The sequence below is a fragment of the Harpia harpyja genome, chromosome 11 (genome assembly GCF_026419915.1).
Source record: "Harpia harpyja isolate bHarHar1 chromosome 11, bHarHar1 primary haplotype, whole genome shotgun sequence".
NCBI classification, from domain to species: domain Eukaryota; kingdom Metazoa; phylum Chordata; class Aves; order Accipitriformes; family Accipitridae; genus Harpia; species Harpia harpyja.
The window spans coordinates 1,366,865-1,394,829 of record NC_068950.1 but is presented as its reverse complement, the minus strand read 5'-3'; the positions used below and the strand labels follow the sequence as shown (position 1 = coordinate 1,394,829).

At 68.4% G+C, this 27,965-nt stretch overlaps 4 protein-coding genes across 4 annotated transcripts; 1 reads left to right on the top strand and 3 right to left on the bottom strand.

Moving 5' to 3' along the window:
- Positions 1 to 30: 30 nt before the first annotated feature.
- Positions 31 to 4,655, bottom strand: SLC5A5 (solute carrier family 5 member 5). Its single transcript, XM_052801651.1, has 14 exons — positions 4,482 to 4,655; positions 3,739 to 4,237; positions 3,575 to 3,640; positions 3,197 to 3,248; positions 2,999 to 3,066; positions 2,768 to 2,922; positions 2,521 to 2,661; positions 1,970 to 2,099; positions 1,708 to 1,796; positions 1,468 to 1,580; positions 1,150 to 1,220; positions 785 to 871; positions 481 to 686; positions 31 to 163 (listed from the first exon to the last, which is right to left on the bottom strand). The coding sequence occupies exons 1-14, from the start codon at positions 4,496 to 4,498 to the stop codon at positions 31 to 33; spliced, it is 1,827 nt and encodes a 608-aa protein (XP_052657611.1). The 5' UTR covers positions 4,499 to 4,655.
- A 2,298-nt stretch (positions 4,656 to 6,953) lies between these two features.
- JAK3 (Janus kinase 3) lies at positions 6,954 to 15,149 on the top strand. Its single transcript, XM_052802283.1, has 24 exons — positions 6,954 to 7,056; positions 7,459 to 7,671; positions 7,774 to 7,897; positions 8,025 to 8,136; positions 8,744 to 8,889; positions 8,994 to 9,276; positions 9,365 to 9,487; positions 9,576 to 9,733; positions 9,970 to 10,081; positions 10,348 to 10,534; positions 11,003 to 11,124; positions 11,218 to 11,349; positions 11,431 to 11,515; positions 11,610 to 11,743; positions 12,101 to 12,239; positions 12,328 to 12,479; positions 12,981 to 13,131; positions 13,213 to 13,352; positions 13,616 to 13,805; positions 13,930 to 14,054; positions 14,223 to 14,395; positions 14,477 to 14,594; positions 14,716 to 14,826; positions 14,920 to 15,149. Exons 2-24 carry the CDS (start codon positions 7,467 to 7,469, stop codon positions 15,034 to 15,036), a joined length of 3,339 nt encoding a protein of 1,112 aa, XP_052658243.1. The 5' UTR covers positions 6,954 to 7,056; positions 7,459 to 7,466; the 3' UTR covers positions 15,037 to 15,149.
- A 1,194-nt stretch (positions 15,150 to 16,343) lies between these two features.
- On the bottom strand, positions 16,344 to 18,236 carry B3GNT3 (UDP-GlcNAc:betaGal beta-1,3-N-acetylglucosaminyltransferase 3). The gene is given in 5 exon segments (XM_052801994.1): positions 16,344 to 16,561; positions 16,563 to 16,709; positions 16,711 to 16,731; positions 16,733 to 17,281; positions 17,283 to 18,236. Coding segments are annotated over 5 exon segments (1,032 nt in total). The 5' UTR covers positions 17,442 to 18,236; the 3' UTR covers positions 16,344 to 16,405.
- A 404-nt stretch (positions 18,237 to 18,640) lies between these two features.
- Positions 18,641 to 27,416, bottom strand: FCHO1 (FCH and mu domain containing endocytic adaptor 1). The gene is given in 29 exon segments (XM_052801993.1): positions 18,641 to 18,926; positions 19,398 to 19,562; positions 19,680 to 19,744; positions 19,968 to 20,167; positions 20,294 to 20,426; positions 20,966 to 21,042; positions 21,044 to 21,122; positions 21,228 to 21,339; positions 21,416 to 21,521; positions 21,627 to 21,745; positions 21,947 to 22,573; positions 22,682 to 22,773; positions 22,900 to 22,942; positions 23,053 to 23,115; positions 23,210 to 23,234; positions 23,332 to 23,510; positions 23,606 to 23,660; positions 23,750 to 23,771; positions 23,869 to 23,941; positions 24,036 to 24,080; positions 24,241 to 24,337; positions 24,441 to 24,539; positions 24,754 to 24,858; positions 24,959 to 25,111; positions 25,213 to 25,354; positions 25,453 to 25,527; positions 25,622 to 25,713; positions 26,490 to 26,572; positions 27,268 to 27,416. Coding segments are annotated over 28 exon segments (3,093 nt in total). The 5' UTR covers positions 26,517 to 26,572; positions 27,268 to 27,416; the 3' UTR covers positions 18,641 to 18,903.
- Positions 27,417 to 27,965: the final 549 nt, after the last annotated feature.

Here is a 27,965-nt window from a genome sequence, read left to right as displayed (position 1 = left end):
GGGCTGAGGGGGAGGAACCCCGGTGCTGGGTCACATCCCCCCCCGGCCCCCAGCCTCACCTGGCAGGGAGCTGAGCAGGACCCCCCCCACCACCGTGGTGAGGGTCCCCAGCGCCCCGTAGTACAGGTAGGAGATGGCGTAGAAATCACCCACGATGGCCGGCCTGCGAGGGGAGGGGGTCAGGGACCCGCCGAGACAGCGGTGTGACATCACAGTGAACAAGGAAAGTGGCGTGACATCACAAGGCACGGGGAAAGCGGTGTGATGTCACAAGGAACAAGGCAAGTGCTATGACGTCGCAAGGAATGAGGACAGTGGTGTGACATCACAGTGAACAGGGAAAGCAATGTGACATCACAAGAAATAAGGAAAGCGGTGTGACATCATCAGGAACAGGGAAACTGGTGTGACATCACAGTGACCAAAGCAAGCAGTGTGACAACCCAGGACCCCCCCGGCTGCCATCCCCCCCCGCCTCACCGTGCCGGGGCCGGGGGCTCTTCGCGGGGGGGCAGGGGTCCCAGGAGGACGGTGCGGTTGGCACCGGCGGTGCGGTTGTAGAGCGGGCAGAGGGCTCCGGAGGCGGGCAGCACCCCCATGGTGGCTGCGCTGGGGGGGTAGAGGGTGCCCCCCACGGCCACCCAGAAGGAGAGGGCGAAGCCGGTGGCCAGGCCCCCCAGCACGCCCTGCGGCAGAGGAGAGGGGTCCGCACAGCCCGGGGGAGCGGGCTGCGGTGGGACCCCCGGAGCCCCCCACCCAAATCTCCCCCCCCCGTGGGACTCACGGCCGTGCTGCACATCGGCAGGAACATGCCCAGGACGAAGGCCCCCAGCAGCGGGCCGCTGATCACCCCCATGACGGTGAAGGAGCCCTGGAAGGGGGACGGAGAGCTCTGCCCACCGCCCCGGCTCGGGGGCTGCGGGGGCTCGGTGGGGGCTCGGAGGAGGAGGAGGAGGAGGACGGTGCTTGGCTCTGCCCCAGAACCCCCAGCCGCTGCAGCCCAGCCGGCTCGAGGGCTCTCCGGCAGCCAGCGGCGCGTGGCCGGGTCCCGCTCGGCCAGGCAGAGCCGGTGGGCAATGGCGTGGCGGGGGGGGCAGCGGGGTGACCTTGTGCCCCACGCCGGATCGGGCCCTGCGTGGCGGGGCTCACCTGCAGCACGCCGCCGCCCAGCAGCGAGGCCAGAGCCGCCACCGTGATGCACGAGGTGCCGTAGATGAGCGCTGCGGGGGAGACGGCAAAGGCTCAGCGGCATGGCACGGCACGGCGCAATGCGGCGCGGCACAGCTCAGTGCAGCATGGTGTGGCGTAGCACGGCACGGTGCAGTGCAGCACAGCGTGGCATGGCACAGCATGGCACCACGCTGTCCACCATGGCATGGCACAAAACAGTGCCGTGCAGCGCAGGATGGGGGGAGCGTGGCATGGCACGGGATGGCACGGCACGGCACGGCTCCTGTGCCCACTCACACAGCCCCTTGGAGATGAGGGTCAGCCTCCGCGGTGACAGCGTGGGCAGCCTGGGCTTGACGAGGTCCTCGACGGTGACGGCCGCCATGGCATTGATGCTGGTGGAGGCCGTGCTGGGGCGCAGGCATGCGGCAGCGCTCAGCCCCGATGCGGCAGCCTGCGGGGCGTGGGGGGGGGGCGAAGCCCCCTTTTGCAGGGAAGTTTGGGGTCCCCATGGGTCAAGGGGTGCCCTGTCCTCACCTGAGGGTCCCGCTGTAGGCACAGGCAAGGAAAAGACCGGGCACCCCCGGGGACGTCTTGAAGATGTCAAGGACCAGGTAGGGCATGTACTGCGGGGGGAGAAGGCTGCATCGGGGGGGGTGGCAGGACCCCGGGGGACCCCAGCCCCCACAGTGGGGCTGAGACGGGGACCCAGGGGTCCAGCCCCTCCAACCCTCTCGCCCTTCCACCTCGCTGCCCTCAATTCGGTGCTCGAGAGGGCAGAGCCGGTGGGGGCCGGTACCTGGTCAGGGGCCGAGATGTAGCCGGCAAGGAGGGGATCGCAGTCCTTGTACAGCGCAAACATCACAAGGCCACAGGCCACCGCGCTGGAGACGATGCAGAAGAGCCCCACTTGATTCACCAGCAGCGCCCTGCAAGCACCAGACGGGAGCACACCCGGCTGAGCAGGGAGGCAGGGGCCCTGCAGGGTGCAGGGTCTGCGCAGGGGTGCAAGGTCCGTGCAAGGATACAGGGTCTGTGCAGGGGTGCAAGGTCCGCGCAGGGTTGCAGCGTCCATGCAAGCATGCAGGGGCAATGCAGGGGTGCAGAGGCCATGCAGGGGTGCAGGGTCCATGCAGGGGTGCAGGGTCTGTGCAAGGTCCGTGCAGGGGTGCTGGGTCCATGCAGGGGTGCCGGGTGCGTGCAAGGGTGCAGGGGCCATGCAGGGATGCAGGCACTGGGCTTCCCAAGGGAGACAGGCTGGCATGCAGCCATCCCCCCACCCAGCGCAGCCCCTTGTCCCCATGCACCGTCCCACGCAGAGCAGGAGCCAGACGATCCCCGTGGACTCACACCCTGGCCTCCCTCTCGGTCCTGCAGGCCACGTAGCGCTGGACCTGAGCCTGGTTGACGCCGTACATGGAGAGCCAGACCAGCGTGCCGCCCAGCACGAAGGTCCAGACCGTGTACCGGCTCCGCGGGTCTGGGTTGAAGCTGGGCACGCCGGGGATGGGGGGGTGAGCCTTGGCTGGCACCGGCCCCCCAGCAGCCCCGGGGCAGGGGCAGCGGGGTCAGCACACAGTGGGGTGGGGGGACTCACTCGCCAAAGTTCACCCTGGAGCCGTTGGTGGCGATGCCCAGCACCCTGGCGGGACCCCCCACCAGCAGCACCCCCCGGATGATGATGGCGATGAAGCCGGAGAGCATCACGAAGACCTGGAAGACGTCCGTCCAGATGACAGCCTTCATCCCACCCTGCGCCAGACGGAGCCGTGGGTGAGCGCTGGGGATCCCCGGGGGACCCCAGGGGACCCCCTGCTCCCTCCCTCACTATGGTGGTGTAGAAGGTGCAGATGACTCCGGTGGAGAGCAGGGACGCCCAGATGTCCAGACCGGTCACTGAAGGAGAAAGGAAGGTGCTGAGCAGACCCCCAGGGTGCAAACGACGCCTGGGGTGGGACAGGGCTGAAATGTCCCCATTGCAGGGATGGGGACGTGATGGGGAGCAGCCCCCACCTCCCCACCGCACCTTGGTTTAGGATCAGGGCTGGGGCGTAGATGACGATCCCCGTGTACAGCATCTGCAGGAAGAGGGGGGGTCCGGTCAGTGCCGCGTCCCACCGGCACCGCAGGCACCGGGCAGGTGACGGCTGCGTCCGCAGGGACGGGGACGAAGCGTGACGGTGCCGCCCAAGCACGGCGTGCAGGCGCTGGGAAAACACTGGGGTTTTCATTCAAAACAGGGCTCCCGCCGGGCGCTATTTACTTTGAGCCACAGAAAACATGAGCACGGGAATGAGGACGCTTCCCAGGGGCTCAGGGCAGCGCCGGCACGGCCGGATCCAAGCCCCCGCCGGGTGCCGCGTCCCCACCGTCCCCATCCCACCCCTGCACCGCGGACACGCACCGTGGCCACCACGTACTGCAGGGTCCCGCACAGCCGGACACTCCGGCTGAACCGCCGCTCCAGGTACTGGGGACAAGGACAAGGGAGCGCGTCAGGGCCGTCCCGGCATCGGGGCAACCCGGGGGCTGCTCTGGGGCAGGATGCGTCCCCCACCCCGAGCCCACCTCATAGGTGCTGGTGAGCCCCAGGCGGTAGAAGACAGGGAGGAAGAACTGGGCGGTGAGCAGCGTGTTGAGCAGCTGCCCCAGGCACATCCAGAGGAATTTGGCTCCGTACCGGTACGCCTCCGCTGGCACCCCCAGCACCTGGATGGCCGACATGAAGCTGGCCGAGAGCGAGAGCCCCACGGGCAGCGCCGACATCCGTCGTCCCCCCGTGAAAAAATCCTCCGAGGTCTTCTGGCCGCCTTTGACGAGGCCGTGGAAGAGCCCGATGCCGGTGGAGATCAGCAGCATCAGCCCAAAGACCCCGTAGTCCCAGAGGCTGAAGGTGAGCCGCTCCGGCACCCACACCTCCAGGCTCCCTGCCAGAGCCAGCGTGGCGGCTGCGGGGGGGGGAACCCCTGGCTGAGCACCTGCGGGTGGATGGGGACACGGCACGGGGACGCGGCACGCACGGCTAGGCCAGAGCACGGTGGCACCGGCGCGTCCGAGGGTGGCGAAACTGGAGGGGGAGAAAACTCCGTGCAATTATTGACCGACATCGGACGCGCAGCAGAAAGGATCGAGCGCGGAGCAGAGAGCGTGGCTGCCGCTCCATCCCGTCCCGTCCCGTCCCGTCCCGTCCTGTCCCGTCCCGTCCCCCCGCTGTCCCCAGGAAAAATCTGTGCCAAGCATTCGGCTGCAAAGGGCAGAGCCCAAGCAGCAAGAGGGAAGCCCGAGCTCAGCAAGGAAATTGCCCCGAATACCTCCTGGTTCGGAGCATACAGGGAGAGGAGAGCGGCAGTGCCCGGTCCAGCTGCTCCGTAGCACACTGGGCACCGGCTCCGTGGCTCCAGGGAAGCACCGGCACCCGAAGGACGTGGCTGGAAGGGAGCGATCCCCCCCCGCAGCCAGCACAAACAGGGAGGGTCAGAGCCGCTGCCGGAGCCAAATTTATCTCCAGCCGAGGGGACAAAACAAACCAAAGCTAAACCTTTACCCAGAAAAAAAGCAGCTTGTTTGCAGGCAGCTACCCGCGGACCGGCAAGGAACCCGGTGCCGAGGAGAAGGAGAGCGAGGGGGCCGCCCGGGGGTCCCCGGTGACGCGGGGAAGCCGGCGGGTCGGAGGAGGCTGCCGCGACGTCCTCGGCGGGCGTTGAGGCGGTGGCAGGGCGAGCGGTGCCGCGGCGAGGGGCTGGCCGTGCCTCGAGCTCCTCCAGCCTGCGGGGCGGGCGGGAGGCAGGTTCAGGGCGTCGGGGTGGGACCCTCGGCGGGGAGGACAGAGCCGTCGGGGGCCACATCCATAACCCCTTCCCTCCCGCGCACCCCGACACCGGCTAACCTCCGGCCACCTCGAGCGGCGGCACGGCACCCCGTACCCCGGCGGGCAGCGTGGCGAGCACGGGAGCCGGCCGCTGAGCCCGGCGAAGGCGGGGATGGCGGGACGGCCGCGGCCATCGGAATACCCGGCTCCCGGGCGTGGGGCTGGCCCAGCTTCCTTGTTCGCTGGGACAAACGTTGCTTTGTCTCGCCCAGCCCCTGGGCAGGTTTGTCCCACGGGGATTTCCTCCCCCTGCCCAGAACCCCGGGGACGAGCCTGGGGTTGGGACCGGGGAAGAGCCACGGGATGGGGACGAGAGCTGCCGCGGGGGCACCGTCCCCTCCGAGGCATCGCCGCGAGGCAGAGGAGGGTCTCTGGTCCTCGGGGTCTGGCTCCGGCCCCGGTGGCCTTGTCCCCAACACCCGTCCCTGGGGAAAGGGCTGGGCAGGACCCCCTTCCCTGCCTCGCCCCTGGCTTTGCCTCCTTGCCGAGCTGGTTAGAGCAGCAGAAAGGGGAAAAAAAAACAATAAGCGACGGCTGCTGAGCCCGGCCACATCCGCCAGCGGGTGCGTGCGAAGCCGCACGGCACCGGGGTCAGGCGTGGGCCCAGCCCCACGGCAGCACCGGTGGAACCCCAGGGTTGGGCTGGCCGGGGCAGGATGGGGGCAAAGGGGCTGAGCCCGTCCCGCCGGGGCCGTGAGTGGGGCAGGGAGGGTCCCGGCGATGGGGTGCGGGACGGGGGTAGGGGTGTGCGAGCAGCACCCAGCCCCTCGCCCCACGCGGTGGGGTGGGACAGGATGGGGACTGGGATGTCCCGGCAGAGCGTCGCCCATCCCACGTGTTGTGGTTTCAGCTCAGCCGGCAACAAAGCGCCACGAAGCTGCTGGCTCACTCCTTCCCCCCCCCCGGTGGGATGGGGAGGAGAAAATATAAAGAAACACTTGTGGGTCGAGACAAGGACAGGGTGGATCGCTCATCAGTTACGGTCACGGGCAAAAGACAGACTCAACTTGGGGAAAAAACAAAATCAATTTAATTTACTACCAATCAAATCAAACCAAGGATAATGAGAAGTAAAACCAAATCTCAAAACACCTTCCCCCCACGCCTCCCTCCTTCCCGGCTCAACTCCGCTCCCAAATTCTCTACCTCCTCGGCGCAGGGGGACGGGGAATGGGGCTTGGGGTCAGTTCATCACACATCGTCTCTGCTGCTCCTTCCTCCTCGGGGGAGGACTCCTCACTCTTCCCCTGCTCCGGCGTGGGGCCCCTCCCACGGGAGACAGTCCTCCGTGAACTTCTCTGGCATGGGTCCTTTCCATGGGCTGCAGTTCTTCAGGCACAGATTGCTCCAGAACGGGCTTTCCCATGGAGTCACGGCCAACTTGGGGGGCATCCCCTCCTCCGGCACACCTCCTCCCCTTCCTTCTTCACTGACCTCGGTATCTGCACAGGGGTTTCTCTCCCATCCCACTCCCCGCTGCAAGTTTCACTTCCGAAATCCGTTCTCCCAGAGGCGCTACCACTGTCGCTGACGGGCTCGGCCTTGGCCAGCGGCGGGTCCGACTTGGAGCCGGGGAAGCTTCGAGCAGCTTCTCCCAGGAGCAGCCCCCTCCCCTGCTACCAAACCCCCCCCCCCCCCAAACCCAAAACACGGCGGTACCCACGGCACCGGGAGGTGGCAGAACCAGCAAGGTGCCCGGGTCCATTGGGGTGCCCAGCACCAAGTGGGGTGCCTAGGGCTCCCTGCCCCCTTACCCCCCCCCCCAGCTGGTCCCTGCACCCTGGGGTGGCTCCTTTCTGCCCCCCCCCACCCCGTACCCCCCTCCCTCGTCCGGAAGCCACCCGCCGAGGAGGCTGTGGGCAGGAAGGAAGTCACCGAGGGGATTTTTTGACGCTGCCCTTCGCTCGCAGCCTCCGAGCAGCCACCTACGCAGCCCAGGAACCCCGACCCGCTGCCTGGGACCCGCTCCCCGGGGCCGGAGCAGACGGGTGCCAACGAGGCCGCCGGCACGGCAGCAGGTACCACACCGGCTCAGGGGGGCTTCGCAGGGTCCGGCCAGCCCAGCCGGGCACGGGGATGGAGCCGAGCATTCCCTGCCCGCACCTGGGAGCGATGCGGGGCACGGGCGCTCAGCCCTGGGCCGGCTGGCGAGGAGGAGCGGCCGTGGGACAGGCTGGGGAGCGTGGATTTATCCGCATGCCCGGAGAAATGGCTGTGTGCCTCAGTTTCCCCTTCATCCTTCCCAGGAAGGGCTGAGCCCAGCCCTGGAGATGCTGCAGGGTTTTACCCCGGGGACGATGCCAAGGGAAACGTGTGGGGAAGGGCACGCGTGGGGCAAGGTCCTGCCCCGCATGGGGGTCACATTGGGGGGGGGACAGTGCCACCAGCACCCCGGTGCTGACCCCCCCCCATTGTTGCAGCACCCGCCATGGCCCCGCTGGGTGAGGACACCCCGCTGATCGGGGAACGCTCCTGCAGCCTCTCCTCTGCCGAGACCGGTACCCTCCAGGTCTACCTGTACCACCAAGCCCCCACCCCGCGCAGCCCCCCCGGCACCACCGCCGGCATCCTCACCTTCACCTTCGGCGAGTACACGGCCGAGGAGCTGTGCATCCACGCCGCCAAAGCCTGCGGTGAGCATCGACCACCGGCGGGTTCGGGGCACCGGCCGTGAGCTCGGGGTACTGGCCGTGCCTGTTCTCGGTGGGGGGGTCACAGCACCGCTCTGTCCCCAGGCGTGCTGCCCGTCTGTCACCCGCTCTTCGCCCTGGCCACCGAGGATCTCAGCTGCTGGTTCGCCCCCAACCACCTCTTCACCGTCGATGACTCCTGCAGCCAGGTCGTGGTGTACAGGATCAGGTACAGCCCGCGGGGACGCGGCTGTCCCAGCTCCAGCCTGGCTCCCTGGGGAGTCTCTGATGGCTGATAGGGGTTGTGCACGATGGGGGAACGCGGCGCTGAGCCCCCCCTCTGCTTTCCCCATCAGGTTCTTCTTCCCCAACTGGTGCGGGCTGGGACAGTCCCACCGCTTCCAGCTGCTGAACGACCGGGCCAGCCCCATCCTGGACTACCCCGTCATCGATTACCTTTTTGCCCAGGTGAGCCCTGCCAGGCTGGCATCTCTGTCCCCAGCACCTGGGGCCACAGGTGGGGTCCCGTGTGGCTTCTTGGGTGCGTGATATGTGTTAACCTCAGTGCAGCGATGCCCTTCACTGCCCTGGGCCGTGCCACCCTCCAGCACCCGCTGGCCTCTGGCCATGACATCTGCGGGATGTGGGTCCTGCTGCCCAGCTTGGCTGGAGCTGCTCTCGAGCATCCCATGCCAGGCATGGGGCACCCCAGGGTGTTGAGATGGGGGGGTCACTGTGTCCCCGGGGTGCTGCATGCCCCAGGGATGGAGCCGGCTCCACTGTCCCCCAGGCAGCAGCAGGAAACCAGAGCCAGGGGCAGGATGTGGCTCACATGGGCACTGGGGCACAGGGCTGGGGCCGGAGCCACCCCACAGCCAGCCCAGCATGATGGGGGGGCCAGTAGGGGCCGTCCTAGAAGCTCCTGTTAGCCGGGGGGGGATGATACCTGCCACGGGCTCATGCGTGGACTGGGGGTCTTGGGGTGCATTGAGTCTCCTGGCTGCAGCACCCCTGGGCAGGAGATGCACCCAGTGTGCGGACCCCCCCCCACACCCAGCCCCTGCACCCTCCCCAGTCCCGCAGCGATTTCATCGGGGGACGCGTGGCGATGGCACTGAGCCTGCCCACGCAGGAGGAGTGCCTGAGCCTGGCCGTGCTGGACATGCTGCGCATCGCCAAGGAGAAGCGGCAGAGCCCCGACGAGGTCTTCAGCCACGTCAGGTAAGCTGGGGGCCGTGGGGACAGCCCAGCACCCGTGGGGACAGCCCAGCACCCGTGGGAACAGCCCGGCACCCACCGCTGCCTCACCTCCCCATCCCTGGCAGCTACAAATCCTGCATCCCCGAGCCGCTGCGGTGCCAGATCCAGCAGCACAGCTTCCTCACCCGCAAGCGCATCCGCCGCCGCTTCAGCAAATCCCTGCGGAAGATCGGCGGCTGCCAGACGGACGGACGCTACCTGAAGCTCAAGTACCTGCTGGACCTGGAGCGGCTGCAGCGACGCTGGGCAGAGGAGAGTTTCCACGTGCGCTCGCCCGGCTCCGCCGCGGACATCGTCATCCACGTGGCCGGCGAGAGCGGCGTCTCCTGGAGCTGCGGCGGCTCTGAGGTGCGGGTGGGCGGCTGCGCCGGAGGGGGGGTCCTATGGTGGGATGGATGGAGGGCATAGAGACCATCCCCGGTCGTGTCCCCCACAGAGCCGCCAGCACTTCTGCGACTTCCCCGACATCGCCGACATCAGCATCAAGCAGGCGAGCCGGGAGGGTGGCCCCGTGGAAAACCGCATCGTCACCCTCACCAAGACGGACAACCGGGTGCTGGTGAGTGGGGGGGGGGGCCGTGGGAGGAGCCCCGGTGGGGTGGGGGGCCGGGGTTGGCATGGGGCTGACCCCCCCGGCTTGGCTCCAGGAGGTGGAGTTCCCCACGCTGCGGGAAGCCCGCTCCTTCGTGGCTCTCATCGACGGCTACTACCGCCTGACGGCGGATGCCCACCACTACTTCTGCAAGGAGGTGGCCCCCCCCCGGCTCCTGGAGGACATGGAGAACCAGTGCCACGGGCCCATCAGGTGCGTGCTGGGACCCCTCCATCACCCTCCCCAACCCACGGGTGACGGGGGAAGAAATCACCTTGGGTAGGAGCCACAAGGGCATCAAGCACCGGTCCCCATCCTGCCCGCTGGGCAGGTGATGCTCGGGCCACCCTGGTGCCCACCGGGTTTGGGGAGACCGTGGTGGATGGTGAGCAACGGGGGTCTCCCCGAGGGGGACCACGCTGCGCCTCACCCAGCCCTGCGGTTCTCAGCTCCGAGTTTGCGGTGAAAAAGCTGAAGATGGCGGGGAGCTGCCCGGGGCTGTACCTGCTGCGCCGCAGCCCGCAGGACTTCGACAGCTACCTGCTGACCGTCTGCGCCGAGGTGAGACCGGCACCGGCACGGGACCAGGGTGCCGGCACCCGCGCAGCATGGCGCAGGCTTCCGTGCCGGGCGCTGCGGGTGTCACCGGGAGCAGGGAGGGGAACGCAGGGCTGAGACCTGGTGCTCGCAGGGACGGTGCCACCGTCGGTGGCCCTTTGGCACGGGCACAACCCTGGGGCTGCTGCGGGCACCCGCAGGGCAGGAGGGACTCGGGGGGGGGCTCCCGGGGAGACCCCACGCCACTGAGCCTGGCTCTCGCCCTGCAGACCCCCTCCGGCCAGGACTACAAGCGCTGCCTGATCCGCAGGGACGAGGACGGGAACTTCTGGCTCTCGGGGGTGGCCCGGCGGTTCTGCAGCCTGCGGGAGCTGCTGGGCACCTACGGGCGCTGCGGGCTGCAGGCAGAGGGTGCCCGCATGCGCCTGGCTGCCTGCTGCCCACCTCTGCCCAAAGGTGACACCGCCACGCCGCGGCGGGGAACCGGGCAGGGCTGCGCACCCCCGTGGGGGTGTGACGTCACGGAGCGGGCTGGGTGACGTCACAGAGCGGGTCGTCCGAGGTCACGGAGCAGGCTATGTCATCATAGAGGGGGCTGTGTGATATCACAGAGCTGGCTGCGTGCCGTCACGGAGCACGCTGTACGAGGTCACAGAGCGGGTTATGCGAGAGCACGGGGGGGGCTGTTTGTCGTCACGGAGTGGGTTGCGTGGCACCGTAGAGCAGGCTACGCGGCATCACAAAATGAGCTGCGCAGCGTCATAGAACGGGTTATACGGTGTCACAGAGCAGGCTGCGTCATCGTGGAGTGGGCTGTGTGACATCGCAGAGCAGGCTACGTGGCATCACGGAGCGGGCTCTGTGAGGTCACAGCGTGGGCACAGCCTGCCCCGGCCGCCCCTCACGGCAGGTCCCCCCCCCCAGAGAAGTCCAACCTGCTGATCGTGCGGAACGGCTGCCCCCAGCCCCCCGGCTCCCCCGCTGCCCCCCGCCGCAGCCTCAACCAGATGATGTTCCACAAGATCGATCCCCAGAGCCTCACGCGGGTATGGGGGGGGGGGGGGGGAGCTGGGGTGCCGGTGGGATGGGGTGCGTGGGCAGGGACCCCCCTCCTGCCAGCACCCCCCTTCTCGCGGCAGGGCGAGAGCCTGGGCCAGGGCTCCTTCACCCAGATCTACAAGGGCATCAAGCGGGACCAGGAGGAGGACGGGTACTACCAGACCGAGGTTGTCCTCAAGGTCATGGACGGCAGCCACCGCAACTGCTCTGAGGTGAGGCGGCAGCAGCCCCCCCCAACCCGGCACCAGGGGGTCCCGATGGCCCCCCCTGAGCCAGCCTCTCCCCGCTCCCAGTCCTTCCTGGAGGCAGCCAGCATCATGAGCCAGCTCTCCCACAAGCACCTGGTCCTGCTGCACGGCGTCAGCCTTGGGAAAGACAGTGAGTGCCCGTCCCCCTCGCCAGGCACCGCGATGCCACGGCCACGATGCCGGGAGGGTGTACGCCGGACCTGCCTGCACCGTCTCCCCCGCAGGTATCATGGTGCAGGAGTACGTCAGGTACGGGCCCCTGGACCTCTACCTGAAGAAGAACCAAGGCGAGGGCAAGGTGACGACGAGCTGGAAGCTGCAGGTGGCCAAGCAGCTGGCGTACGCCCTCAACTACCTGGTGAGCCGGCTGCTGGCACGGTACCGAGCATCCGCGTCCCACGGTCCACATGTCCTGCAGCTCCTGCATGTCAGCATCCCACAGCTCTCCCGTGTCCTTATCCCACGGCTCCCGTGCATCCGTGTCCTGCAGCTTCAATGCATCCATGTCCTGTGGCTCCTGTGCATCTGCATCCTTCAGCACCTGTGCATCCATGTCCCATGGCCCCCACGCAGCCGTGTCCCACGACTCCCATGCATCCACATCCCCATGGCTCCCACGCATCGCTGTTGGTTCACCCTGGCTGGCATCGGCTCAGCCCCGTGTGTGGGGCTGCCCCACGGGCCAGGGCTGTGCTGACGGTCCTGCCCTTGCCAGGAGGACAAGAAAATCACCCACGGCAACGTCTCTGCTAAGAAGGTGCTACTGACCCGGGAGGGGGACGTGGCCAGCGGCAGCCCCCCCTTCATCAAGCTCAACGACCCCGGAGTCAGCATCACCGTCCTGGCCAAGGAGAGTAAGTGCCTGGGCTGACCTGGGGTGGCAAGGGGGTGGCAGGGCCCCCCCCGGCAGGTGCTGAGCGAGGCTGTCCCCCTGTCCCCCAGTGCTGGTGGAGCGCATCCCCTGGGTGGCCCCTGAGTGCCTCAGTGACCCCAAGAGCCTGGCGCTGCCAGCTGACAAGTGGAGCTTTGGGGCGACCCTCTGGGAGATCTTCAGTGGTGGCAACATGCCCATCAGCCTGCTGGAGCCCCAGAAGGTGAGACTGCCCCATCCCGCTGCATCCTGACCCTCCTGCCCCATCCCTCCTGCCCCATCCTATTGCATCCCGACCCTCCTGCCCCATCCTGCTACACCTGGGCTCTGCTCACTCACCCACTGCCCGGAGAAGACCACGTGCTGCCTGTCCCACCCCAGGATTTCTCTGCTGGCCAGAGGTTCTGGTGACCCAGGTCACCCTAGAAAAGGGGCATCACTGGGGGGAGATGGGCACCCAGGGCACCTGGAGCCGGGGTCTCGCAGGGCTCTGGAGCCCCCCAGTCCCGGTGCACGGTGGAGACGGCCGCAGGGTCCAGCGCCGCAGGGATGGGCAGTAACCTAACGTCCTGCAGCCTTTGGGTGATGCTCAGGGCGAGGGGTTTGCACAGCCTGGTGAGGAGTGTGGGGGCTGTTCGGGAGCTGCTTGGAGGGGGGGGGGGGGGGGGGCACGGGGCCAGGCACCTCACAGCCATCCCCAGCACCCTCTCCTACCCCCTCCTAGAAGCTGGATTTCTACCAGAGCAACCTCCAGCTCCCCGCACCAAAGTGGACGGAGCTGGCCACGCTCGTTGCGCAGTGTATGGACTACCAGCCCCGCCGCCGGCCCTGCTTCCGCGCCCTCATCCGGGACCTCAACAGCCTCATCACCTCTGGTGAGCCCTAGGATGGTGTGTGTGTGTGGGGGGACACAGGCTCCATCCCCCCACAGTGCCCTCACCACCTCCCTCCCCCAGATTACGAGCTGCTCTCGGACCTCTCGCCCACGGACGTGACGCTCCGGGACAGTTTCTGGGGGTATGAGCCCCTCACCATGTGCCAGGACCCCACACACTTTGAGGAGCGGCACCTCAAGTACATCTCGCTTCTGGGCAAGGTGAGGGGGGGCAGAGGGGGCCCCGTCCCCCAAGATTCCCCCCCCCCCTTACCTGCATTTTGGGGCATGAAGCATCCCCTGCTCGTGGGGGGATGCTTTGCCCTCCAAAGCTAAGAACTGCTTGGTTTGTGACTGTGGCCTCATCTGTGGGATCTGTGAGGGGGACCAGGGGCTGGGGACATAGTGGGGGTCTCTGAGACATCCCCCCCCCCCCCCCGAGACACCCCAGCATCCTGCATCGCCACCTGGCTCTCCCTGGCCAGGGCAACTTTGGGAGCGTGGAGCTGTGCCGCTACGACCCGCTGGGCGACAGCACGGGCGAGCTGGTGGCAGTGAAGAAGCTGCAGCAAGATTCGGCCAAGGAGCTGCGGGATTTCGAGAGGGAAATCCAGATCCTGCACTCGCTGCAGCACGACTTCATCGTCCAGTACCGAGGCGTCTGCTACAGCCGGGGTGAGCACGGCGTGGGGCAGGGAGCGGGCAGGGAGCGGGCAGGGCTCTCCGCAGCGATGCTGCCTGCACACCCAGCCCCGGCTCTGCCCGCATCCCGGCCGGCGGGTGATGGATGTGTGTGCAGGGCGGCGTGGGCTGCGGCTGGTGATGGAATACCTGCCCAACGGCTGCCTGCGGGATTACCTGCAGAAGAACCAGCCCCGCCTGGACCACAGGACTCTGCTCCTCTACGCCTGGCAGATCTGCAAGGTGGGACCGCGGGGGTCGGCAGCAAAGAGGGTCCTGCTCTTCTGAGGACGGGGTCGGATGGGGATGGAGCAATGCCACAGCTCACCCAGGGGGTCGTGGTCCAGCTGGGATGAGCCCCTGGGGATGCTGCTGGGTCCCGGCACCAGCGAGCGGCTGCATCCCACATAGGGCATGGAGTACCTGGGAGCGCAGCGCTGCGTGCACCGGGACCTGGCCAGCAGGAACATCCTGGTGGAGAGCGAGACCCACGTCAAGATCGGGGACTTCGGGCTGGCCAAACTGCTGCCGCAGGACAAGGACTATTACGTGGTGCAGGAGCCCGGACAGAGTCCCGTCTTCTGGTGAGGGTGGCACCAAGGCGGGGGGCACACGGGGGCTGCCGGCCCGGCTGGATCCGGCGCTCAGCATCCTCCTGCCGGCAGGTACGCACCTGAGTCCCTGGCGGACAACGTCTTCTCGCGGGCATCCGACATCTGGAGCTTTGGGGTCCTCCTCTACGAGCTCTTCACCTACAGCAACAAGAGCAAGAGCCCCTCAGAGGTGAGATCCCCCTTTCCCCGCTGGGGCTGGGGTCCCGCTGCCCCCACCCTGGACCCATTACCTTCAGGATGAGACCCCGTCTCCGGTGGCCTCGCGCTGACAGCCATCCCTGTGCCTGCAGGAATTCCTTCGCATGATGGGCGCTGAGAAGGCGGCACAGATCGTTTGCCACTTGCTGGAGCTCCTCAAGGACAACCGGCGTCTCCCGGTGCCGGCCGGCTGCCCTGTGGAGGTGAGACCCCCTGCCCGGGCTGGCGGGGGTCCCGGGGAGGGGGGGGTCCCGGGGTCACCCCGCTCCCCTGACATCCCTGTCCTTTGTTCCCAGATCTACACGCTGATGCTGAGCTGCTGGTCCTTCACCCCCACTGCCAGACCCACCTTTGGGGAGCTGGCCCCCAAGATCGAGGCGCTGCGGGACGGCCGGAGCAAAGCCCGTGGGTAGCCACCCTTGGCCACTGGGCGCCCCGGCCACCCACCCTCCTCCCCAGCACCAGGCGGTGACAGACGGACACACGGCCGCAGCGATGCTTCAATGTGCCTTAATGGCTGCGGTGCCAGTGGAGGGGTGCAGCATGGGGGGGTTGCAGTCCCCATCAACCCCCCCGCTGTGCAATGCTGCTCCGCTTCTCCTCTTGGCAGGCAGACCCCCCCTCCCGTGCGATGCTGCTTGTATTTACCCCTCTTCTGCCTGTCACTGCCCACGCCACGGTGGGATTTGGCCTTTTTCTGGTAAAGTTTGGTAAATTTGCCAGCTGGGGTGCGACAAGAGGGGATGCACAGGGAGAGGGGACATGGGGGGGGGAGAGGGGACACACGGGGGTCTGGTCACTGTGGAGCTGCTGGGGGACGTTGGCTGGGAGAGAGCGGGGAGGGGTGAGGGTGCCCACGGGACATCCCGGCAAGGGGGTCCCAGGCTCGGTACTCACCGCAGGCTTTCCCTGGGGCGGGGGGTGGCTCCAGTGGGTACCCCCACACGAGGCCACGAGGATGTGGATGACCTCACATGCCCGTACAGCCCCTAAACTGGCTTTGCCACAACGGCTCCCAGCACCGCATGGCACCCGCGGCACAGCACCCCAAGGCTTGGGCAGGTGGCAGCTGTGGCCACAGCACCATCCTGCTGGGCTTTGCTCCTTGCCCACTGCTTAAATCCTCCTCCCATGGCCCTGAGCCTGGCATGTGCCTGCGGCACGGCACAGCACAGCACCGTCTGCTCCCAGGACTGAGCATCCCACTGGGGCCAGGGCCGTCTCCACTGAGGGTCATCACCCACCTCGCAGCTTGTCCCCCCCAGCCTGCTCATGGGACTGGGGACAGTCCAGAGATTTTGGGGGCTCTGCAGAGGGACCCCCTGGGGCAGGGCCCTCACTGGGGGTAAACACCCACCCCAGTGGGGTCAGGGGTTCCCCCCCTAAGCCCATGATCCCCCTCACACCAGCCTCGTCGTCCCTGCACCCCCGTCCTCCAGGAAGGCTCCAGACCCCCATGTCCTCATTAACAACACGGGTTCATTTATTCTCCCCTCCAGTGCCTCAGGGGTCTCCTGGCCACGGGAGGGCAGATTTGGGGTAAAACCAGGCAGAAAGCGGCCAAGGGCAGGATGGGTGCGTGGTGGCATGTAGCAGTCCCCAGGGTGGGAGCCAGGGCTCAGCTTTGCGGACAATTCTCTGCCCTCCCGGTGGGACAACGCTGGAGAGGGGGGTTGACTCCGGGGTCCCCTCCGGAGCAGCAGCTACCAGGGATCTGGGGAAAGCCGCAGCCCTCAGGTTGCACCAGCATTTCATCCTGGCTCTCAGTCCTCCTCGGCCGCCCTAGAAGATGCTCACCCTCTTGCCGCAGAGCAGCTGGGGCTCGTGGATGGCCTGCCACATCACCGCCATCTCGTAGGGCGTGAAGCGGTGCACCAGCAGCAGCTCCCGGTAGTAGCAGGGATCGAAGGGGTCAGTGTTGGCCAGCACCCCCACGCCCCACGGTCCGGATGCCAGCGTGGGAAGCGGGCAGCAGCCCTGCCTTCTCCAAGCACATGCCCAGGTAGACGTCGTCGATGGGGAAGAGCTCGACGTCCCGTGACTCCCGGGAAATCACACGGGCGGTGAAGCCCGACATGAGCATCCCCGCCGCCGCCGCAGTAGGGTGGGGTAGCGGTCGGAGGCCAGGAGCTGCGTGGGCACGAAGTACTTGCTGCGCTGGAGCCGGACGGGGCTGTTGTTGACGAAGAGCTGCCCCACCATGAGGTGCTGCTCCTGGACGCCCATCGCGAAGCGGACGACGTTGTCCGTGTTGACGAAGACGTCGTCGTCCCCGTTGAAGATGAAGCGGACGCCGGGGCAGTGCTCCTCCAGCCAGGCGTGGAAAAGCACCTGCTTCAGCGTCAGGTTGAAGAAGGTGTCCCTGAAGTCCCACTGCAGCACGTCCCCGTGCTCCCGCTGCTCCAGCCGCAGCAGCCAGTTGAGTTTCTTGGCATCCCGGGCGCTGGGGGCCACCCCCACAAGGAAGACTCGGCGGATGAAGGCTCCTTCAAAGGTCTTCTCCTGCCCCCAGGTCTTGCGGATCACCTCCCGCCGCTCGTAGTTCACCGGTGATGACTTAATGGCCAAGAGGAGGAAGATGTTGGGGGACCCCTCGGGCCCCCCGCACTTGCCGGGGATGCTGAGCAGCGCCGGGAAGGACCGGCAGCGCCGGGTACCTACGCATGAAGTCCTGCACGTGGCCGGGCAGCTTGGCGAAGCCGGAGATGTTGTGGACCGAGGCATTGGCCACACACGGGGCAGGGGTGGGCAGAGCCCGGGTCGGGGGGAGCCTGGGGGCTGCCCGGGGGCTGGGGAGGGTGCTGCGCTCAGGGACCATGCTGGGCCACAGCTGGTCAGCATGGTAGAGCAGGTAGCCGAGCCCCAGGAGCCCCACGGCGACCAGACCCCACAGCTCCAGCCTGTAGCACCGCGGGGATGTGCTCTGCAAGAGATGGGGAGCGGGATTCAGCACCGGTCATCCCTGCAGCCCCCGGGGCACCCACACCCGGAGAGATGCCCCAAGCTGGGGCACGGCATCCTTCCCTGCGGAGCTGGACCACGGAGCTCCCGGCACGCAGAGGGGAGCGGGGCGATCTCCCCGCACCAGACGGTCGCACCGTGCCACAGGCAACCGCAGGGAGGTCCCAGGCTGGGCAGGGCACCCTTGGGTGCAGCGCAGCATCTGACTCCTCCAGCTGCGATGGGAAACGTGCAGCAGACCCAAAGAGTGCAATAAACCACCGGTTCCAGGCTGTTCCCCTTTGGGAGAGCAAACACAGGGTGCAGCCCCGAAACCTGGGGATGGCCAGCAAGGGTGCACAAGGGATACCCAAGGAGTTCCTGCTGGCTCAAGGCGTAGGGAGGAGGTGGCAGGGTGGTCCCCGGTGCAAGGAGCCCACCCGGATTTGCTGCGAGCAGCCCTCGCCCTCAGAGACGAAGCACCGGGATAGGGGTTCCCCCGGGCAGCACACGGGGACCCTGGCAAGACCCCGGCTGCCGCTCGCCCACCGGCACCGCGCAGAGCCCAGCGGAACAGGGACAGATCCGTCCAGCCCTTACCCAAGGCGGTGGCACCGTCCCAGTGCCCAGGAGTGCCGGCATGGACCCTGCTGCACCCCAAAGAGCTGTGAGCCCCCCCCTGGACCCCCCCCGCCCGCCCCGGTACCTTGTTGCAGAGCCAGCTCGGGGCCATCCTCGCACCGTGCCTCTCCCGGAGCCGGGAGCGCGGCAGCCCCAGCGGCACAGGTACGTCCCGCAGGGATTGTCCCCCTGCCAGGTTCTGTGACGCCACCCGTCCGTCTGTCCGCCCACCCCTTTGCCCGTCCACCTGCCGCAGGTGGGGCAGCAGCACCCACGGGCGCAAGGAAAGGGCTCGGCAAAGCGCTGCCGGCTCCCTGCCTCGGTTTCCCCCAGCCCCGCAGCACCAGAGCCCCCGGGGAGCCGCGGCACATCGGCTGAGCCCCGTTTCCAAGGAGAGGCCCGGAGGCCCCGGGGATGGACGTCACGGCAGGAGGCAGGCGGGAGCCGGCGGGGGGGTTATTAGAAAATAAAGTGTTTAATAAAAGAGCAGCTCCTGCTCCCTTCACAGCACAGGGGAGGACGGAGGGGACCGACCGCCGGGCAGCAGGAGACGACGCGGTGACAGCCATGGAGCGGGGAGCCGGAGGGAAAGGAGAAGGAGGAGGAGGGGGGCTCCCACCCAGCGGCACCCCCTCCGCAACCGGCCTCCATCCAGTGTTTCAAGTTCACACAACCAAAGGGAAAGCCCGGGGGGCTCGGAGGGTCCGGTGGGAGACGGCTCAGGACCCTGCCAGGTAGATCCCTGCGGAGGAAAGGCGGTGAGGAGGGGCTGCGAGGATGGAGAGCACATGCCTGGCATGAGGAAGGTCATCACCGAGTGGCCAGGGCTCGATGCCGGCCCTGAACTGGGTTACCCGCACCCTCCCCGGGCTGGGCATCACCCCGTGAGGGGGGTATGGAGCTTGGGGTGGCAGGGAGGGGACCCCATACACCCCAGGGCCATGGGGAGCAGGGAAGGGACCCTGTGCACCCTGGAGAAGGTACCCCATGCACCCCAAGGAGCAGGGAAGGGACCCTGTCCACCTCGGGAAAGGGAACTCATGCACCCCAGGGAAAGGAACCCATGCACCCTGGAGAGAAAGGAAAGGACCCCATGCGCCCCAAGGAAGGGACCCTGTGCACCCTGGGGCCACAGGGGATGGGGAGAGGACCCTGCAACCCCCCCAGGGCTGTGGGGAGGGGACCCTGCACCCCCGGGCCCCGCCAGCCGTACCTGTAGCAAACCTTTTCTTGACCAGCGACATGCGGTACCCGGCGCTCGCCAGCTCCACCTCGACGCCCGACAGCGTGCTGCCCTCGCTGCTGAACTGGGCAGCCACGGGGCTGGGCTTGCTGGGTCCACAGAGGGGCTCCCAGCTAGCCGAGAGCCGGCCGCAGCCTGGGGGGGAACAGCACAGTGGTTTTTTTTTGGGGGGGTGGGGTTGTTCTGTGGGGGCCAAGCCCGGACCCTGCTCCCCTGCCCCGTACCCTCCGAGCAGGGCAGGCGCAGCCTCACCTCCCTGCCCCGGGGCACCGGGGATGTCCAGCAGCCTCCAGAGCAGCCTCTTCTCCTCCAGGTTCCTGCCGGGACACGGGCATGTCCCCAAGCCCCCAGACCCCTAAAGCCCACCCCGCTCTACCCCATCTCCCCCCTCTTCCCACCTCCCTGCCTTCCTCACTCCATCAGCACCCCCGTTCCGTTTCCCAACTCAGGGTCCTCCTCTCCCACCCCGGGGTGGGGGGGTGGTTTGGGACCCCTGGTCTTGTGTTTTCCCCCCCACCACCACCACCCCCCCATCCTTACCAGCTGGCCGCGGGCTGCAGCCGCAGGTTGGCGACGGGCTCATCCACGGGCAGCAAGACGTGGACGTTGGCGAGGGGCACGGGCAGGGCCAGCGCGCCGGCGTTGTAGCCGTACTCCACGTTGACCCTCGTGGTGCCCGGCGAGCAGTCCCAGCGCACGCACAGCCGCAGAGGTGCCGAGCCGGGGCCCAGCCGTGAAAACTGGTGAGGGGGGTGGGGGTGGGTTTGGGGATGGTTCAGGGGGGCACCGAGACCCTCCTACCCCCCAGGAGCTGGGTGAGGGGACCCGGGGGTCCCAGCTCTCCCCACCTCCTCCCCAGGGCTCACCTGGTACTTGAGCAGAGCCACATTGTAGTAGGAGGCAGCCGGACTCTGCTCCGCTTGTTTCTGCAGGTGCCCGGTCAGCGCTGCCATGTTCAGCCAGAAATCCTTGGTGCTGGGGTCGCTCTGGGATGGGTCGCTGCGGGGACGGGGTCAGAGCAGCAGCGGTGCCTGGGCACCCTGGGAAACCCGGCACCCCGATGCCCAGCTCCCCGTCGCTGCACCCACCGGCTCCCAAGGATGTCCAGACCCCCTGAGAACCTCAGGAACGCCTCGTACCCCGGTACCCAGCTCCCCATCGCTGCATCTACCCAGGCTCCCGAGGATGTCCAAGCATCCCAGGAAACCAGGTACCCCATGTACCCCGATACACAGCTCCCTGTCACTGCATCCACTGCTTCCCAGATGCCTGGGTGCCCCTGGCAGCCCCTGTACCCCAATACCAGCTCCCCATCACCGCATCCACCACCTCCCAAGGTCCCTGCATCCCCCAGGCACCCCCTGCACCCCAATACCAGCTCCCCATCACCGCATCCACCACCTCCCAAGGTCCCTGCATCCCCCAGGCACCCCCTGCGCCCCAACACCAGCTCCCCACCACCACATCCCCCGGCTGCCAGCCTGCCCAAGCATCCCCATGCAGCCGGTGCCCGCCGCGGTACCACCGCGTCCCCGCACCTGAAGAGCAGCTCGGCGTTGGGCAGGAACTGCTCGATGGCACCGGCGTTGAGCAGGCGGAAGCTGAGCACGGGGGGGGGCCATGCTCCCGCTGAAGACGCGGACGATGCCGGCGGGGAAGGACATGGTGAGCTCCCCCGTCACCTTCACCAGGCAGCTGCCGGGGACAGGCCGGGGGGGGTCAGCGGATGCCCCAGGCAGGACGCGGCGACTGGGGGAGAGGGGGAATCCCCCGACACTCCCCCCCCCGGGACCCCCGTACCTGTCGGCATCGCGCCCTTTGAAGTACGCGTGGACGTATTCGGTGAAGGCGGTGGCCACGGGGAGCGCGTCCTGCGAGCCCAGCACCACGGGGCTGGGACCCCGCGACAGCCCTGGGGAGACAGACGGGGTCAGAGCCTGGATGGGACCCCCACCCCACGACCCCCTCCCCAGCCCCCCAGGACCCACCGAGCGCCGGCTGGGAGACGGCGAAGAAGCCCCGCTCGCCCAGGCTGGCAGGCGCCGAGTGCGAGGGGCCGCAGCTCCAGGAGGGCGAGGGGCTCAGCGAGCGCGACTGCAAGGCAAGACGGTGTTGGGGGGGGGGTCCTGGGTCCAGCCCCCACCATGGGGGTCTCGCAGCCCAGCCCCGCTCCCCCCCACTGCCTCTGCAGCCACGCACCAGGTCGGTGTTGCTGCCTGCAGCCGGGCCGGCCGCCGGCCTCTTCGTGCGGGAACGGCGGGGGGGGGCCACGAGCGGGACCTCTCGGGGGGTCGCACTGGGCCGGGCAGGGAGAGCATCTGGGGGGGGGGGGGCACAAATGCAGGGTGAGGAGAGACCCACCGTGGCGGGGCTCCAACAGGGTCTCACCAGTGCCATGAGTTCGGCAGGTCTCAGCCTTGTTCTCAGCTGAGCCGGGGCTGGGTGAGACCCTGCACCCAGCTAGGGGGGGGGCAGAGTTAAGGGTAAGGGGGGGCAGCTCCTTCATCCCTGCCACTCACCCGGCTCAGGCTGCGGCAGGGGAGCCGCCGGCATGCCGCCCTCCGTCAGCCTCGTCCCAGACCCTTGGCAGGTCCATGGAGAGGGGCTGGAGGACTCCCCCCCGCTGGGGGGGGCCGGGGAAGAGGAGGAGGAGGAGGCCGAGTTGGAGGAAGGACAGGGCAGAGAGGGATGGTCCCCGCTGGGGCTGCGGGGTCTGACCCATGGCGGGGGCTCCCCAAAAGGGTCAGGCGAGGGGGCTTCGCGGGTCGCCGGGCCGCTGGGGCAGCGGCTGCGTCCCCGGGGCGCTGACCCCACGTTCTCCCAGAGCCCCTCGGCCCCGGGGCCGCTGAAGACGGCGAAGCTGGGGGGCTCGGGGAGGCGGCCGGCGGGGCTGCGGGGCCGTGGCACCCAGGCACCGGGGTCCCGGGTGACGGGCGGTGGCGGCGGCTGCGGCGGGGGGTCCGGCGGGCCGTTCCGCTTGGGGAGGGGGCTCTGCGGCGTCCCCGGCTGCGGGGTCCAGGGTCTCGAGTCCGGGGAGGGTCCGGGCGCAGGGTGCGAGGGTGAGTCCAAACCCGAGTCCTCCACGTTCTCCGGGGAGGAGGAGGAGAAGGGGGAGGAGGAGGAGGTGAGGACGTAGGCACGGGGGGCTGCGGGGAGACCCCCCTGTCAGTGCTATGAGGGCGGGGGGCCACAGCACCCTGGATGCCGGGGTCCCCCCCGCCCACTCCATCCTCCCCAACCGCCCAAATCCTCACCCGGGAAATCCTCCGCTTCGAAAGCCGACTCCAGCGGGGGCCCGAAGAGAGCGGCGGGGGGCACCGTGTCCGGAGGGGCTTTCCTGGGGCCGCTGTGCCGGGGACAGAGAGGGTGGGTGGCTCAGTGCCCACCCGGGACCCCCCCGGGGAGGGGGGCTCAGAGGTGGCAGCATGGGGTGCACGACCCCACAGCACCCCGCTCCCTCCCTGCCCTGTACCTGTTCGCCTGCGCCGCCGGGCACCCCCTCCCTGCACTGTCACCTGCGGGGAGAAGGGACACGCTGGGGGTTGCAGAGCCACTGTCCCCCGCATCCCCGGGACCCCGCATCCCCGGGACCCCCCATCCCCGGGACCCCCCAGCACAGTCTCACCCGCCGCCAGCGTCCCCTCGGGGTCTGCGTCGCTCGGAGCCGGGGTCAGAGATGCCACGTGCCCTGCGGAGAGTCAGGGACGGGCAGCGTTAGGGGACACAGAGCCCAGGGACCCCCCCCAGCCGCAGCCACGCTGAGCCCCCAGGGTGGCACTTACGGGACGACTGTCGCTTGACGGTGCCCTGCAAGGGAACGGGGACAGGGGGTCAGTTGGCTCTGGCACGGTCCCTGGGGACCCCGCACCCCCCATCGTGTGTCCCCCCCCTCCCCGAGGCTCACCCCAATGCTGGGGGGCAGGATGAGGTTTCCCACGGTGGCCTTGAGCTGCTCCATGGTGGCCTCAGCGCTGCCGGCCGCCTCCCGGGGCTGCACCGGCTTGATGTGGACGTAAAATTTGCGGGGCTCATCCTCATCGTAGTCGGAGTCGCTGGAGGAACAGACGTGGTTCTCCGCCTCGGCTGAGCCCCCGTCAAGGCAACACCCCATGCTCGGACCCCACCTCGGACACCCCAAAAATCACCCCCCCCCCCCCCCCATTCCAGTACAAGGATACTGCGGGTGACGTCGGGGCGCACGGTGAACCCGTCCTCATCCACCTCCGGGCAGCCCTGCGGGGAGATGCTCGGAGAGGCGCTCGCTCCCCAGTCCTCCCAGTATGGAAAAAAACCAACCCCAGGGCTGGCACTGGGATACTCACCACCTCGGCATCTGGGGATTCCCTGGGGAACGACAGGGGCAGCGTTAGATCCCGAAGCGGGGAAGGGATGTGGGATCCAGGGATGCGAGGATGCAGGGACGCGGAGAGGGGGATCTTACACAGCATCACGATCCCTCTCCTTACGGCTCAACCCAGGGATACGGAAAGCTTTACTACGGCTCCTCTTGGGTCCTGGGGAGGGCGGGGGGGGGCACAGAGCGGTGAGCAGCCCCCCCCACACCCCCTAAATCCCCGGCGTGGGGCTGCTGGATGCAGACGTACTTGCCTTCCTGCGCTGGGGCCAGCCGGTACTCGTCAAAATCCAAAGCTCCTGCCACGGAGAGCGGGATCAGCCCAGCGTCGTGGCTCCGTCCTTGCACGAGGGCGATGCTCCCCCTCCTCGCACGAGGGCAAAGCCCTCGTGCGAGGAGGGGGAGCATCGCCCTCGTGCAAATGGGGGGAGCCCACCGGGATGCTGCCTACAACCTCACCTGGCCGCTCTCGCCCTGTGCCCTTGCTCTCGGCAAACCTCCGTAGCAGCATCTCGGTGCCGATGTTTTCCACGTTTTGCTTGAATTCCTCATGCACCTGGTAAAAAAGTGGGGGGGACATCACACTCAGAATAAAGGTGGAGGTGGGGATGGATGGCTCGGGGTTGTCCCCATCATTGTTCACCCCCCTGGGGACTCACCTGCCCGATCTGGACGTGGGTGTCTTCCACGGAGTGCGAGTAGGAGCCGATGAGACCCTTCATGTGGCGTAGGTGGGCTTCTTCCACCTCCTGGAAGCGCTGGGGGCAGGGGGGGACGATAAAGGGGGGGGGCTTAGGAAGGGTGGCATGTCCCCAGGGGTCAGCGTGCGGACAGGGAAGGGGGCTTAGGAAGGGTGGCATGTCCCCAAGGACCAGCCCGCCCCGTGCCGCCACTGCACCGCGCCGCCGGCACCGGGAGCCCGAGCAGCGCCTGTACAAGCCCCGTTCCTGCCCGCACCCCGGCGCTGCCCACCATGGCCGAATCCAGCATCCTCTGCTCGAAATCAGCCCGGGCAGCGTTGTACTTCTCCACCGCCCGCCGCAGAGCCTCGCCTGCCTTCTTGGACTTCAGCTCTGCCTGCGGGACCAAGAGGTCGGCGTGAGCCGGTCGAAGAGGCGGGGGGGACAGGGACCATCGCCGGGGTGGTGGGACGGGGACGGACGTGTCGGGGTCTCACCTTGTCGATCTCTTTCTGGCTGGTGCCCTCCTTGCGGAGCCGCTCGTACTCCTGGCACTTGCTGTGGTAGCTCTCCTTGGACTTGGGCAACAGCTGGGCCACCCCGTGCAGCAGCTGGACGGCCTCCAGCGTCCCCGACACCTCCTCCTTGGACTGGGTAGGGGTGGGGGGGGGATGGACACAGAGGAGGGTGGGCAGGGAGGGGGGGGGGGGTGTTGGGGTACGGCGGGGGAGGACGGGGTGGGACGCGGTACCTTCTTGTGCACCCGGCCTTGCTCCTCGCCGTAGCGCGAGATCTCCTTGATGAGGTCGTGCAGCTTCTTCATCAGCTCCAGGTGGCACAGGGCCAGCTTGTCCGAGGAGATGCGGAAAACCTCCCAGAGCGGCGCGAAGGTCCTGGCCGGGGGCACACGGGCAGGGATGAGCAGAGTCGTCCCGTCCCCCCCCGTGCCCCCAGCTCAGGGTGCTCCGGACCCCCCCGGACCCCCGCTTACCCCAGCTGGGTCCCGTTGGTGGCCATCTTAGAGAGCTTCACCATGGCTTTGGCGTAGTTCTCCTCGATGGCAGCCCTGGGGACAGCGGGGAGGGGGCGCTGGGGACGGAGTCCGGCGATGCCGGGGACCCCCCTGGTCGCCCCCCCCCCCCCCCCCTCCTCCCCAGTACCTCTCGCGGACGAAGTCGGCCAGCTCCTTGGTGGAGATCTGCCCGTGCTTCATGTTGTGGTAGAGCACGTCGAAGCCGTGGTTCTTCTCGCCCTGGCAGGGGACCACCCTCAGCTCCCAAAACCCACCCAGCACCCCGTGGCGTGGGCACCCAGGGACCCCCACCCAGACGCCCCCCCTGGGGCCGGTGCCACCACCGGGAACAGCAGCCGGCCACGGCACGAAGCACCATTTGGGGCGAAAACACCCCAAACGACGCACGGTGGCCCGGACCCCCCATGCATGGGGGGGTCCGTGGACCCCCCCTACCCCTGCCAGGGCAGTGCCGGCCAGAACCCGCCGGGGGGGGTGAGCAGAGCAGGAAGGGGTGGGCTGAGCCCTGACGCCGGGTGCTATTTTGGGTGCTGCCCGCTCCCCCGTAGCACATGGGGGTGGCTTCCCCCCCCCCAGCAGCGTGACCCCAGCACTGGGCCAGGCTGGGGGTGCCGGTGACCCCAACCGGGGGGAAACTGAGGCAGAGGGAAGGGGAAGGTGCAGGCAGCTGCCAGACCCCGGCAGAGACGAACCAGGAAGCACCGGACACGCTTCAGGCCCCCGCGGCGCTGCCGACTTCCCCCCGCGGTGCCGGGACGGGGATCCCCGTGGAGGGGGGGGGACAAGGACGGCACCGCGGCCGTGGGACCCATGGGTACCCGCACCCATCGCTTCCCCCCCTCCTCTGCCTCAGCAATTAATTTGCAGCGTTAACGGAGGCATCAGGCCTTGCAAAATTACCGACGGCAACGAACCTCCCCCCCAAGGGTGGGGGGCCCACTCTGCAGCGAGCCCCGGCGGGTGGGGGGCACCCATGGGTGGGGGTCCAGGCTTACCCAGAAGTGCTCGGTGAAGTAGGACATCTTGGAGTGGGGGGGGGGATGGCGACGCGGGGACCCACAGCTCAGCTCCCGGCGCCCTGGGGACACACCTGGCCCTTACTGGGGTGGGTGGGTGTGGGGGGGTGCTCGGCAGACACCCCCCACACACACACCACGCCTGCACCCTGCACTGGTATTTATCAGTTTTGCCAGCAAAGCGCAGCCCCGTGGCCATGGAAACCGCGGGCTCCCCCCGTGCCTGCCGCCGCCGCCGCCGTGGCCCCCTCCTCACGGTGTACATGCACCCCGGGGGGGGGGCCGAGGGTCCAGGGGGGGCCGCCGGGGCGGCGCTTGGGCCCGACACCAGATACGCAGCTAAATAATAAATGAGCGGTTGCTGCGCGGCGGCGGCTGCTGCTCCTGCGCCCGGCTGTGCCGGCGGCCCCCAGCCCCCCAAAAGCACCCCCCCCCCAATACACCGGCCCCCTCCCCACCCAGGGGAGCCCTTTGCCCCCAAAAACGAAGACCAAGGTGTCTGCCCCCCCCACCCCACCCTGCCTGAGCCCCAAACGCACCCAGCCGTTGCAGGGGTCACCCACCGGAGCAGCCCCCCTCCAGCACTCGGCAGGTGGGACCCCCAGCCTGTGCCCCCCCCCCCAGGCTGTGCCCCCCAAGGCTGTGCCCCCCTGCCACCCCAGGCCTCGCTCCCCATCACGCGCTGGAGAAAAACAGGAAACCAAAAAATTGTGCATGGCTGGGGGTTGGCGTGACGGGAGGGGGGGGCCCCACTCACCCTGGGCTGCTGGGGGGCTCGCGGGGCCCCCCCTATCATCCTCGGCGTGCTGGGGGCCTGGGGGAGAGAGAGAAAGGGGTTAGAGCACGCCGCAGCCCCCCCAAACCCCGCTCCCGGCCCCCCCCTGGATCCGACAGTCCCTCTGCACAGGCTGAGCCACCTGTGTCACGAGCGGGGCGGGCTCAGCGCGGCCTCCCCAGCTTCCCCCTGGCAGGCTGGAGGGGAAGCGGGGACTGAGGAACGGGGGGGGGGGGGGGGGGGGCGGACATTGGGGGGGGGTTCAGGGCCTGGCCGGACCCCGACCCGCCACCGGTCACGAGCGGCCGCAGACACCGTGAACCCGCCGCCCCATCGCCGCCGGCCAAAGTCCCCGGAGGTGGCAGCGGCCACCGAGTCCCCGAGCGGGATGGGGGGCATGGGGGGGGGGGTGATGGTGGCGGGGGGGGGGGGGCACAGCATCCCACTGGGCTGCTGCAGGGCCACCCCAGGACCCCCCCGCGCCCCCCAGCCGGGCAGTCCTGGCCACCCGCAGCGGTGACCTTCACCGGTGTGGGGTGCGGGTGGCCCCCCGAGGGCTGCGGGGGGGCTCCGGGGGGGGGCTGGATCCCACTGGGCTCGGGGAACGGCTGCACCTGCCCGGGCCGGGGGATGCTCAGTGAGGGAGGGGGGTGAAGCTGTGCACCCCCGCACCCCCCCGG